This window comes from Typopeltis vanoorti, chromosome 1, assembly GCF_054136105.1.
Source record: "Typopeltis vanoorti isolate ZY-2024b chromosome 1, IOZ_Tvanoo_1.0, whole genome shotgun sequence".
NCBI lineage: Eukaryota > Metazoa > Arthropoda > Arachnida > Uropygi > Thelyphonidae > Typopeltis > Typopeltis vanoorti.
The window spans coordinates 59,811,466-59,826,256 of NC_143549.1; the positions used below are offsets into that span (position 1 = coordinate 59,811,466).

Below are 14,791 nucleotides of genomic sequence, written 5' to 3' on the forward strand. Positions count from 1 at the left end.
AGCTTCCAGCATCTGTAAAAGCAGAGTATTCCAACTGTACTGTTCGACTGTACATCCCTAATCCACTAGGATGCTTTAAACATCAGAAATATGGACATGCCCAAACTGACTGTTGTGGCTCTACCAAGTGTGTCTGATGTCGCAGTAATGAGCATTAATAACAAATCTTGCTCTGCGAAGAAAGCCAAATCTGTCAGCCATCAAGAAGATCATCCAACTTACTCTCATGAATGTCAGAAGTGGAAAGATGGAAAAAATAATAATAATAATATAACATACCAGAATGACTAGCCACAACCACACCTGTCCTGAGATGAGATTGCTTTATGCTGAGAAAGTGGCAGTTAAGAAAATATCCACAGCAACTCAAACTCATGTGTTTATTCCATCGTCTACTTTATGATCATGAGAGCTTCTCTGTTGAGTGCATCAATTGCACAATGTATGGCCTCACTCCCGAAACAATTCCAAAAATGGTTCCCTTTGATGAGAACCCACTTTTCAAAATAAACTATGGCAAGAATATCACTTAAAGATAAAAACCACCAGAGATCCCCTCATAAAACACAGATATTTCAGTATCCATTGAAAGTACATTAAACTTACCAAGTGATCCTAATACGAGGGTAGTCTGAAAAGTTCTCGGCCTAAAATGAAAAAAAAAAAAGAATTTATAATTTCAAAATTATTTTTTTCAAGATAACCTGCCTTAAGACTAATACATTTATTCCAGCGGTGCTCCAGCACCATTATCCCGTCCCGGTAGTGGTTCTCAGTAAGATCTGCAAAATACCCCTGTACAGCTGCAATTACCTCTTGATTTGAAGAAAAATGCTGACCAGCGAGGAAGAATTTTAGCTTTGGGAAGAGATAGAAATCACAGGGAGCCAAATTTGGGGAATAGGGTGGATGGTCCAACAATTCATAGTGCAGATCCCTTAATTTTCCCATTGCCAAAACACTTTTGTGGGCAAGTGCATTGTCCTGATGAAAGATGGGTTTTTTTCTTCTGCAAACCGGGTCGTTTCTCACAAATATTTTCGTCTAGTCTGGTTAAAAGATTGGAATAATATTTCCTGGTTATTGTTTTACCCTTTTCAAGATAATAAATGCCTTTTAATAAATAAAAAAAAAATGCCTTTAGCATCCCAAAACACTGATGCCATGACCTTTGCTGCTGATGGAATTGACTTTGTCTTCTTTGGCACTGAACAACCGGTTTCTGTCCACTGTTTTGACTGCTGTTTGGATTCTGGTGTGTAATGGTGAATCCAAGTCTCATCCATAGTAATAAAGCGATGCACAAAATCAATTTTATTCTTGTTAAAATGCTCCAAGCACTGTTCAGAGATTTTCTTGCAAGTGCGGCACCCATCTTGCATAAAGCTTTTTCATTTGCAATTCTTTATGCAAAATATATCCTGCACGTTCTTTTGAAATGCCTGTAGGCTCCACAATTTCACGCACTTTGATTCGCAGGTCATCCAATACCATATCGTGCACTAGATCAATGATTTCTGGTGTTGTTACACTTTTTGGATGTCCTTCACATGGATCATCTTCAAAGCTGGTACGGCCATGTTTAAACTCGGCAGCCCATTTCTTAATTGTCGAAGCGAAGGGGAAGAGTGCCCATAAACTTTTATGAACTTTGAATGAATTTCTTTTGGTGTTAAACCTTCCTTTACAAAGAATTTTATAACTGCATGATACTCAATTTTATCCATTTCAAGGGATGTAGACAACACTTTTGCTTTAGACAGCTGTATAAACCAAACTACTTGATAGAATGACTTGCAATTTCACATGGGTGCTTATAACAGATGTACCAACTTAGAAAAAAAAATCATGCTGATAGTGTTGCCATCTATGGTCAAGGCCGAGAACTTTTCAGACCACCCTCATACATCAAATGATGTATTGAATATTTTTCCAGAAGAAGAGGTGTACATGGCTGTCCATACTTCCCAAAATCAGTTAATAAATATAAAACTGACAAAGGTAAGTCCTCAAGCTCCCTGAAATCAGACAAGTATAAAAGCAGGGTATCTTGTGGGTTTCATCAGAATATCAGTGATATCAAGATTTTGCTGCAGAAACCCAAGCTTTCTGTTACTGTCTGTAGGAAACATTTAAAATCCAGTGAGCATCCCACTTCAAGAAATTTCACTATTGTTTGCAAAGACAGAACTGGAGATGGTCCTGCTCGTGATGGAGTAACTATCCTGTGGACAGTCATACTCATTTTCATCATGTCCAACTTAATATTGCTCTAGAAGTAGTAATGATTTGCCTGTCTGTGAGATTTCTTTTACTGTATATTTTTATTATTTCTTTTTCAATATTTTTACCATCGGGTTACAAGTTAAATGAGATGGAACTTGATAAATAATATATTTAGTTTAATCCTTTATCCAAGTGTATGCAAACAAAGTTTGTGCCTGAAAGTATCTTCAGGACTGGGGTAAAATGGTACAACCCCGAGCAACTGCTTTGCAAAGGTGGAGCAAGCTACCAACTCTCCTATCTCAGTATCTCCCATAATGCAAAACACATCTCCTTGCAGATATGAATAATGTTATGCATTAAGGGAAGGGCCACTACCCAGACTAGTTTCGACCTTTATTGAGGTCTCTTCAGTGGGAGCCAGGCCCAAGTGGAGATACGAGGCAGAAGTATTGGCAAGGTCATCTCCTCCTATAGGAGCTGCCAAATGGTGTTCCACCTTTTTATTAAATTACTCTGGATTTAGAGAAAGATGCTGAAAGTTTATTCTTCACTTGGTCAGACTATATAAATTTAGTTTAATCCTTTATCCAAGTGTATGCAAACAAAGTTTGTGCCTGAAAGTGTCTTCAGGACTGGGGTAAAGTGGTACAATGCCAGGCAACTCCTTGCAAAGGTGGAGCAAGCTACCAACACTCCTATGTCAGTATCTCCCATAATGCAAAACACATCTCCTTGCGGATATGTATGTTATGCATTAAGGGAAGGGCCACTACCCAGACTAGTTTCGACCTTTATTGAGGTCTCTTCAGTGGGAGCCAGGTCCAAGTGGAGATACGAGGCAAAAGCATTAGCAAGGTCATCTCCTCCTATAGGAGCTGCCAAATGGTGTGCCACCTTTTTAGGTTGAACCTGATAATCTTATATTGCTACTGCTTCAGCCCATACTTCTCATAGGTGACTTTAATGGACACAACACTGTAGGTTAGTGCCAAGGTATCATTGAGCAAATACTGACAGTCATGACCTCTCCCTTCTTAATAACTGAGTCTGTATCTTATGCCTATTCTAATCCCTTTGTATTCTTCAATAGATCTTACAAGCTGCTTCCCTGCCATATTTCCACTGCTTCTGTGGGATATTGAAAAGAACATATATGTAAATGATCATTTTCCTGATATTTGCACTTTGTGTTCACAAGAGCAATGCTATCCTACACAGATGTTTTCCTGATGCCTGTGTGGAAAATGGACTAGGTTGACTGGAATATTTTTTCCCATCTTGCAAAATTTAATGCTGAAGCAGTCATCTAAGCACCTATCAGTGAAGCAATGATAATTCCGAAAATATCATCTTGATATCCAATGCTTTGTAGAACCCAGAGTACCAAGCAGCCAAAAATCATCAAGACGAAGTATGGGATTTATTTCGTAGATACTTAATCACATCAAACTTGATAGTTTCTAAGCATGCGCAGGCCAAAGCATCTTATGTGAGATGTCAGAATCAAAAACAATCTTGGATCCAATTTACATCATTGATTAATCAAACAACAAGGTGCAAAAATTTTATTGGATGAAATCTGGAAAATAAGAGGTAGATATAGAAGACGTGGTTCTACACCATAATGGAGTACACAAGAGTGATGTAAAATAAATTGGAGATAATAAAAGGTGACATGAAAAATGAAGATAAAGAAATTTCAGATGTCTGGTGGAATTGCACTGAAAAGTTGCTATATGAAATAAGTAGTGACAGCATGGTGTAATTCACCTTCACTTGAAGGTGAATTACATGGATCCTTATAAAGATCCTTCATGTTTGAGACAGAATTTGAGCTCAGGCCTTTCAACTAAAGGGCACCATTACTACCTGAGCTGAGGCTCTTCAAGAAGTTCATCTACCACCAGTTAACAAACATCCATGTCTCCAATGGAATTCGAACCCCCTGACCTATTGATTGGAGAGCAGAAATGCTATCCACTTAGCTAACCATGCCAAATGTATTCAGATATTTGTATAATTAGGGAAATTGCATATTCAAAAGGCACTAGCCTTTTTTCTAAGTGAATGCAAAAGTGATGAACAATATACTGCAACCCCTGTATATTTATATAGAAATATATTCTCCTGCAAAAAAAACACCACAGACCAGAAGATTTTTGTTTGTTTGTTTGCAACTTTTAAAAGACAATAAAACTGAGATTTTGTTTTACTTTGTTTACATCTCTTCTTTTAACATGCAATTGTCCATGTCAGGAAAGAATAACATTACTCCATGAACCTAGTAGTAATTGAACCTTTTTTTGTTCTAGAGTTTAGCTGGTTGGCTGAATGTGGGTTTGAATCCTGCCATGGGCATGGATGCATGGTAAATGAATTTCATTACCCAGTGTGAGACTACTGCACACTTATTGGAAACCTGAAATTTGTTTTTAAAAAAGTTTCCTGTTTGTTCTGTAAAACAGGGATTCTGGGCCAGATAATGAAGAATTAAAAAAAAAAAAAGTTATAAAAACCAATAAAAAAGCAGGGGGGATCTTACCCAACCATGTATTCTGCTGTACTATAAGTTTACAACCTTTCATGGGTGAGAGTCACATAAAAAATAATAAAATAATTCATAAAAATTGATTCTATATTCAAATACATGAATTTGTATTATTCATTTTGATTTGAAAAACTAATAATAGTATTGTTCAAAGTCCTTTTCTCTTTCTTTCAATATAGGTGTTGGAAAACCTGCAGAAAAAGTGATAGTTTCGAGACAAGACATTTTTTCAGGTAGTTAGATACTTGTGAAAGAAAACCTATTATACTAGCATTAAAATAATTTAATCCAGTTAACATGATGGTCAATTATAAGCTACCTGATCTTATCATAGAAGAACTATAACTGGTAGTACTTATATAAATGTGATGTATTTATAAGTTTATACTCAGGTAATAGTAACTGTTATCAACATTAAGCATATTCATTAACTGTTTCAATATGGAAATACCTTGAGTAGGCATATTAAATAAATTGTGATACCCAAATTTTCTGATGTGGCAAAAGGCAACAAAAATATTTAGTGGTTTTAAAACTTTCGCTATGCATTCACTAATGCCTTGCACATAAGAGATAGGAGTAAGAATTATTTCTGTATTTGAAGAGGTAGAGATAAACCTCTTTTCCTGAATAAACTCATAAAATATTATTTTATTAGTATAATTTTCACCTGAAAATGTAATACCTATCAAAGGTATTGCATTTTCAGGACAAAGCTAAATTGAACAATAACTGACAATTCCAAAAGGTGCCCCCTAAGTATTATAGCCAATGTAAGTTAACTAAAAAAATTATTAAATTTCCTAAATTATTAAAAAAAATAAATAATTAAATTATATATATATATAATTTAAAAAATAAAATAAAGTTAGGAAAGATTAGCTGATTTAAAAGAACTATCTCCCACAAAGGGTTAGATGTAGACCATCAGATCTGCTTAAATTAGGAGAGTAATGTTTCACATGTTTCTTTATAAAGTCATTCCATGAGGAACTGACTTTTGTGAAGGACTCATCTTGTTCCAATGAACTCTACGTCTATTGTTGATAGCATGCTCTGCAAGTCCAGACTGTTCAGGTTCAAGGTACTGAATATAAGACTTCTGTTCTTCTAGCTGAATAAAAGCATATCTTCCTGGTTTGTCCAAAATAAGATAACCCACAAGAGCAAGGAATCTGGTAGATGCCTGCCTGGATAATTGAGCTGTGGAAGCTTGTCCTTTGGAGAAGTGAGAAAGGTAGAGATTTTTCTGATGGGGTGAAAGGCAACAAAAATATTTAGTGGTATTAAAACTTTCGTTATGTGTTCACTAATGCCTTGCACATAGAGGATAGGAATATGAGTTATTTCTTCTGTATTTGAAGAGGTAGAGATACCAAAGCTGCTTAAAGCTGTTTTGATGAAAGAATTCTTATAACCATTAGATAAAAAAGTAGAAATAATGTGTTGTAATACTTTCAAAAATAGTTCATCTGAAGAACATAAGGATTGGGCCCAATGAACCAGTGGTTTAATAGTTCCAGCCTTTTGACTGGGATGGTGATGTTCATCATGGATATAATGGCCTGTATGAGTTATAATGGTTATAAGAATTCTTTCATCAAAACAGTTTTAAGCAGTTGTGATGAAAGAATTCTCTACCTCTTCAAATACAGAAGAAATAACTCTTATTCCTATCTCTTATGTGCAAGACATTAGTAAATGAATAGTTTTAAAACCATTAAATATTTTTGTTGCCTTTTTTTTTGTCCCATCTGAAAAATCTCCGCCTTTCTCACTTCTCCAAAGGAAAAGCTTCCACATTTCAATTATCCAGGCAGGCATATACCAGATTCCTTGCTCTTGTGGGTTATCTTATTTTGGACAAACCAGAAAGATATGATTTTATTCAGCTAAAAGAACACAAATCTTATATTCAATACTTTGAACCTGAACAGTCTGGACTTGCAGAGCATGCTATCAACAATAGACAGAGTTCATTGGAACGAGACAAGAGTCCTTCACAAAAGTCAGTTCCTCGTGGAATGGCTCTATAAAGAAACATGCAAAATTTTACTTCACTCTCCTAACTTAAAGAGATCTGAATGTCTGTATCTATCCCCTTTATGGGAGATAGTTCTTTTTTAAATCAGCTATCCTTTTTTAACTTTATTTTATTTTATTTATTGTTATTTTTATTTTTTAATAAGTTAGGAAATTAATGAATTTTTTTTTTAGTTATCTTACATTAACAAATTAGGTGGCACCTTTTGTAATTGTCAGTTATTGTTCAATTAGCTTTGTACTGAAGATGCCTTTGATACTTAGGCAAAAATTATACTAATAAAATAATATTTTACTTCAGTTTATTCTGGTATTATAATTTATTTATTTAAATCTTCATTAACTTTTCACTGCAAAAATTGAAGCCAGCCAAACTCTCTTTGCTTGAGTTATTTTTTAAAAATCACATTAAAATCACAAATTAAACAGTTATGGTATCTCTACCTCTTCAAATGCAGAAGAAATAAGTTGCATTACATTATTTTATGTGCATGGCATTAGTGAACGCATAGTGAAAGTTTTAAAACCACTGAAAGTATTTTTGTGTCCTTTTATCCCCTCAGAAAAATCTCCATATTCCTTGCTTGTGTAGGTTATTTTATTTCAGACAAATGAGAAGATCTGCTTTTATTCATCTAGAACATCGGTTCCCAACTGGTGGTACGCATACCCCCAAGGGTATGCGTACCACCAGTTGGGAACCGATACATGTAAGCATGTATGCATACCCCCAAGGGTATGCGTACATGTACCCTTGTACATGCTGGGCCGTTCAGGGTTACACAAAAAATAATCAGTAATGGTGGAAAAACCTCATTTCCACTATTTTACATTAAGATAGGCACTGAGCAAAAGTGTCAGTATTTATGTGAAGGGGAGGGGGTGGTGGGTTGTGGATAACTGGGTTAAGTATTTTTTGGATTTTTTGGAGGGGGTAGCCGTTGGCTGAGAAAGTGTCACGGATGTGATTTAGTTCAGTGGTTAGGGCTTGATCATTAGAACAGATTATTTTTGCCCTGTTGAATAATGTTTTAATAACTCCATATTGTTGTGAGGGGGGGGGGTGCACATGTCTTAGTAGTAAGTTCCCAAGAAGATGGCAACGTGACGTTCGCCGAAATATCGGAAAGTATAAATTAAAGTTTATTTAATCTATATTTCTAGTATACACTGTCAATTCCTTAAATATTAGTTATCATGTTTAACCAGCGTATAAGCCTCTCAACAAGAATAATGATCATCCACGGAGATCTCTTCGCAAGCAAGGCCCGCCATTACGGCAAACTGAAGCTGAAATTATCCAGACAACTTAACCGTCTGGCATTCCTAAAACGCTGCCGGGATAATCATGTCATCCCGAACTGTGTGAAATTTAAACACCGCTTCATCTCACAGAAAGCTCTCCGTATTTACAACTGCGCTAGCCAGGCATTACTTTGGGAGCAAATTACCGCTACACTCGGTTCCCTAGCCGACATAAACAGAGCTATTTCAACGCTAGAAAATGAGCTTTCACTTACGCTGAATCACGAGCTTTGGTCGATCCTACATGACGTCTCTTGTACGGCAGCTAAAAAAGAATTTGGACGAGTACGGAGCAGACATATCAACAAGTTTGATAAATTAATAAAGAACTCGGCGTCCAAACCTAAACTACAAACCAACACTGTTGTTAACCTTTCGTCAGCTAACTTAAAGCCAGAAGCACTCCACGCTCTGTCACGTGGTCACAACTTCGCCATTGCTCCTAAGAAATTACCAGCCGAGGAATTAATGATCCAAATTGAACGCGGGATTCGCCAACTTCCAAACCACATCGCCAACGATATTAGATTGGATGTAGCCTGTGTTCTCAATAAAGCAAAACCTCCAAAATCCAACATATCCATTAGTGAATACAAGGCACTACAAGAATTGAAGAGAAACAAAAAAATAGTGATCATCAAAGAGGATAAGGAGAACGCCACTGTGGTACTCAATCTTAAAGACTACACAGGTAAGCTCAAGGCTTTATTATTAGATCGTTCCACTTACCTCCCCATTGATTACAATCCCACCAACTCACAAATTAGAAAACTCCATAGGTTCCTTAAGAAGGTCACTTCTTGGCCTGTGGAGATTACCAACAGACTAAAACCCTATAACTCTAGACCCCCCCGCATATATGGGCTCCCAAAAATACACAAAGAAAATGTGCCATTACGTCCCATAGTGGATGGCATTGATTCCCCCACTTACAAACTAGCCAAGCATTTAGCCAAAGCGCTGTCACACTATACTGGCAATACACCATCACACATAAAAAACTCAGCCCACTTCAAAGCCAGTATAGAAAACCTTACACTCCAACATAATGACATAATGGTCAGTTTTGATGTCTCCTCCCTATTCACGAATGTCCCCCTCAAAGAAACCTTAGAGCTAATCCAAGCTAAATTTCCTCCCGATATCTCAGCCCTATTTCAGTTTACAATGAACTCAGGCTATTTTGTTTGGCAGGAAAAATTCTACAAACAGATAGAGGGGACAGCCATGGGTTCACCACTTTCCCCACCCTTGGCCAACTTCTTCATGGAGACGTTTGAAGAGAAAGCCTTAAACTCAGCCCCACAAAAACCTACCATATGGCTTCGCTACGTTGATGATGTCTTCGCTATTTGGCCACATGGCCCGGATTCACTCCTCTCCTTCCTAACACACTTAAACAACCAACACCCTAGAATCAAATTCACCCTGGAAAAAGAGGAAAACAATAACCTCCCCTTCCTAGATACACTAGTCACCCGCCAACCTGATGGAACCTTGGTTTTCTCAGTTTATAGAAAACCCACCCATACAGGCAGATACATTCACCAACAATCCCCCCCCCCCTCACAACAATATGGAGTTATTAAAACATTATTCAACAGGGCAAAAATAATCTGTTCTAATGATCAAGCCCTAACCACTGAACTAAATCACATCCGTGACACTTTCTCAGCCAACGGCTACCCCCTCCAAAAAATCCAAAAAATACTTAACCCAGTTATCCACAACCCACCACCCCCTCCCCTTCACAATAAAGATTATTCTAAATCCATCACCATTCCCTACATCCGAGGCACCTCGGAAAAAATCAATAAAATCCTAAAAAAACATGACTTGACCACTTGTTACAGACCACATAGAAAACTGGCATCCCTTATCCGCTCCACCAAAGACCAACCACTCTCCCTAGACCTACCTGGTGTATACCAGGTCCCTTGCAGCTGTAAACTGTCCTACTTTGGCCAAACAGGCAGGACAGCAAATATCAGAATCTCAGAACACAAGGATTACATCCGATTTCACCAGTACAGCCACTCTGGGCTTGCAGACCACGCTCTGGATACTCGCCACAGAATAAGATGGAAGAAAGCCACAGTAATACACCGCAGCAAGTTCAAGTATGAAAGACTATTCATGGAATCAGCCTCGGCCCTTAGGAACATGCCAAACCTCAACAAATTTGGATGCATGAAACTGCCCCAAATTTGGGAAACTTCTATCAAAAGAACTTCAGCCCAAAGGCCAAGAACTACCAATATAGCCTGCCAGGGGGCACCATCAGGACTTTAGGAAAATGCTAGCTTCCTAGCTTTAGTCTCATTTGCTGTTATTAATTAGTACTTGTGTGCACGTGTCTTTTTAGTAAGTTCCCAAGAAGATGGCAGTGTGACGTTCGCCGAAATATCGGAAAGTATAAATTAAAGTTTATTTAATCTATATTTCTAGTATACGCTGTCAATTCCTTAAATATTAGTTATCATGTTTAACCAGCGTAAGCCTCTCAACAAGAATACTGGTAAAATTAGTTAAGTGAAAGATGCTACAGCAGTTAATCCTTTAATTTTCCATGAAGATGATCTTATTGCCAAAATAGAAAAACTTAATAGTGTATGCTTAAACTACCCAACTAATCTGCATGCTTCTCTTCCTTCAGTTCTTTGTCATTTGTGAAAATTCAGAAATTTTGGTTTGTGTGACTAAAATAAATATTTAATGTATATTTATTTATCCTGCACAAAAGGTGCAAGACCCTATTAGCACATCAATGCTGTGGGAGAGAGAGTGCAGATAAGATTCAGATAGAAGAAATCTGTTGACATTTTTCTTGAAGAATTGAGGTTAAAGTTGTTGGTGAACACATCTACATATCACAATAATGTAATATGCAGATAAAATAATGTGGTGCATGGCATCATGAGCCACATTTTTTAACAAAGGCTCATGGGTAAATTATTACAAATACAAAATTATTACAGACAAAATTTGACATTTCTTTAAGTGTAATCTCCTTAGCAAAGTATGTAAAAGTGAACATGACAGGTTACATATCATGAGAGATTTTACAGTACCTTCAAAATAGAGGGAGGTTCTGGATCTCTAAGTATGTTTGGCATACCCTTGAAGGGTATCTCTCACACTACAGGAGAAGAAGATTGAGGAACAGAAACCAGAAACCCTGCTCTGAAGGCTAAACCTAGCCTCCGCCACTTCAGATCCCCAGTAAGCATGGTCATGGTTCACTAGGTGATGAACATCATCTGTACCTAGTGGATCTAGTTGGCATTTCCTCCATCTGGGAATCTATTCTTTTGCAGTGAGAATGGTTACCAAATCCCCTTTTGAGGACTGGATTGACTTGACAGGAAGAGGACACATCCCTTAGTGTAGTTACAGGAAAACTTTTATACCTTCATTTTTTTTATTTTTCTAGTCATATACCATCTACTCCTGTCTTTCTACACTTCATGTTTCTGATGGTATTTTCAATCCCTTGGTATTGATGTGTATTCCTGGATGTCTTCCTCTTGAGTATTTTTGCTACTGTTCTATCACTTTCATTTGAAGACTTTGCTTTAGTTTTTCTGTTTTCATATTTTATTCCTTTTTTACAGTGCTCTTTTGTCTGTTTCTAAGCTTTTTCAATAGTGGCCAGAATCTTTTGCCATCCTTGTGATATGAAGATGAAGAGATATGAAAAGTATGTTAAAGAAGCAAGAAAGAAATGCGAGAGAGTTAAAAATAGGTTTGCTACCCAGATATGATAGTACCAAGTTAAGGAGGTCAATGATAGCAAATGATTTCACGCACAGGTTGTTAGAAAAAATGGATATGAGTTTTTAGATGTGTGGAGTAAGTTTGATGGCAGAAAAGACTTGTATAAGAAGGATGGCCTGCACTTGAATTCATTTGGCATCAGGAGCCTGGAGAAATTACTTCTTGGTATGAGACCTAATTCAGAGACTCAGGGAAACTAGATCATCAAGGGAGGAATGGGAAAAATGTGTGTGAAAGTTCAGCTATGGCATGCAGACATGTGGCAAAGGGATGGAAAAATATGCTTTGGGTTCAGATCTTTTAAGTATGTCTGGGGAGGGAAAAGAGAAAATTCTAGAACAATAACAAATAGATTGCATTTCTAATTATAAGAATAATCTAGATGGTAATTTATTATGTCTATACATAAATGCCAGTAGCATTAGAAACAAAGGGGTTGAGTGAAACCTGGCTATCAGAATCAGATATGGTAAGTGGGATCAAGTGTAATGGGTATACTATTTTTAGGAATGACAAAAGAGATAGGAGGAGTACTACTAATGATATCAAATGACTTAAGTCCAGTTAAGGAAGAAACAAGAAAACGACGGTAACAGTGTCCCATGTAGCGGTGAGTTTGAGTCTATCTGGTGTGAGTGGAAGTTAACAGATCTGGTGGCTCAGTTGCAGGGGACAAAGAAATGCATTGGCAATTTAGCTTTATGGTACTGTCGTGACGTTCTATTTTCATGTTATGTTCTAAATCTGCCATCTTGGTTCAAGTCACTTTTATCAATATAACAACTAATTGCAAATTGATCACCGATCCAAAAGTTGGGAAATTTATAATTATACTGCGCCACCCTATTCTTAGATTAGTCTATACAAAATAGTAGGATCAATTTTTAATTAAGTTAGCAGTCTCCTCATTTATTTAGGCCGAATTATTTACTATTCCACTTGGGGTTCCTGCAAGATTCGAATATTTATGAACGGTGCAATAAAAAGGAATTCAGGCAAACACAATATTTAGATTAACAAAATAAAACATTTAATATATGATATATATAACAAATACAAGAATTCTGCTTTAAAATGAAACAATACAATCAACTTAATACATCTTGCTAAGTCACTCATGCCAATTCAATGTTCTAAACTTTCACATACAATTCACAGTTTCAAAATCACAAGCTTTCTTAACTCAAGTTAGTAAAACGAAACTTCTTATTTAAACAATCTCCAAATATCTATCAGCTGTATTTAATGTTTAAAATTCACAGGAAGCACTAATCAAGGTAGACAATATTCCAAGCAATCTTATTTCGGACTTTAAACTTCGAAGATATGTTAATGTTAGAATAAACAAACAAGTATGACTACTCTTACCAGATACAATCTTCAATACATCAATTAATTGTGAGCACACTTATGAATTAACTTATTTACGTTAGTGGAACACATTAATAAAGATTCTCCAACGATTTAACTGAACTACTGTTAATCGCGCTTCACTACTCAAAAAAAAAAAACACATCGATAAGGCACTGATAATTCTCCTTGTTTACTTTTCTCAAACTAGTTAATTTCAATATAATTCTTCTCAGGGCAACATAGAATTAAGACGTAATCCTAGACTAACTGGAACTAATCAGAATTTTCCATTGAATGTCCAGTTCTTTATTTATCCGGATACGGCATTAATTTTCTTTTACAACACAGCTGACTTAACTTGCACCTAAGTATATGATTCACTATGTTTTGGCTCACTTCTAAACATTATTCTCATGAATTTCTGCCCTAGAGAACTTATAATTTTCTTCCACTTCCTTTGCTTGTATCTTACCTTCCTTCCCGCTCTGCAAAAATTTCCTCTCTCCTCTAATTAAAAATCTTATCTCTCTATATAATATCTTTCCTCTCCTTTTTGGTTCCAAGGTCACGCACTCTTCGACTCGTGCTTGTTTATTTCATGCGTCTCCATGATAACGCATGAACGTAAATATTTCGCTAATGTAATACAACGCTCTACTCTTACATAAGTGATTACATAACATGAAATTTTCACAAATAAAAATAAACAGAATATTTGAGCTACATAATCAGCTCTTTCATTACGTATACAATTATTTATAATAATACTTTTCGTTACATCATATATATATTTCAGTTATTATAAATTCTACACATATTATTGCCTAATAAATTAATAGTAGGTTAAGTTTAGAATAAATAATTAAATAGTAATCCTTAATTAAGGAACAATAAATAATCTTTATACAAATTATGATTACTACATAATAAGCAATGTTAAATGTGAATGAAAAAAAATAAATTACTCAACATAGTTTCATTCACAATTTAACAGTACCAAAAGAATGATCATTATGGGTGACTTTAATTTTCCCAGACATTGATTGGGTAGAAGAGAAATCTCATAATAAGAAAGAAGAGGAATTTATTGAATTGTTGCGAGACAACTTTCTCAAGCAGCATGTGAAAGAAGGAACTCGAGATCAAAAGAGCGTGATTTGCTCATAGCATCAGGCGGGGGGGGGGTGAGGGGGGTCTCTGTTAAGAATATGGCTATTTTACCACCAATTGGTGAGTGTGATCATGCTGTGCTTTCCTGGGAAGTATCTAATTGTATTCGTGCTCCGATTAAAACAGGTAACATGCTGAACTACAAAGCTGGAAATTATGATCAACTTAGGAGAATACTATCTTTGGTTCCATGGTAGCAGTTACTGAATGGAAAAACTGTCAGCAATGCATGGGAATCTTTGAAAAAAGTGCTTAAATGAAGGTGGCATCTGAATGTATCCTAGTGTTCGAAGAATAAACAGGTTGGGAGTGAAATGGATGTGCAGCCTTACACACACATGTATGTACACACACAAGAAGATGATG

The 14,791-nt window shown here is 36.3% G+C and overlaps 1 protein-coding gene across 2 annotated transcripts in view; it reads left to right on the forward strand.

Moving 5' to 3' along the window:
• Positions 1–14,791, forward strand: part of gammaCOP (coat protein (coatomer) gamma) — a 406,638-nt gene that overhangs the window by 294,807 nt on the left and 97,040 nt on the right. For both annotated transcript variants that reach the window (XM_090390747.1, XM_090390756.1), the window contains exon 17: positions 4,957–5,010. In XM_090390747.1, coding sequence (XP_090246873.1) covers positions 4,957–5,010 — 54 coding nt within the window. The remainder of the gene's footprint in view (positions 1–4,956; positions 5,011–14,791) is intronic.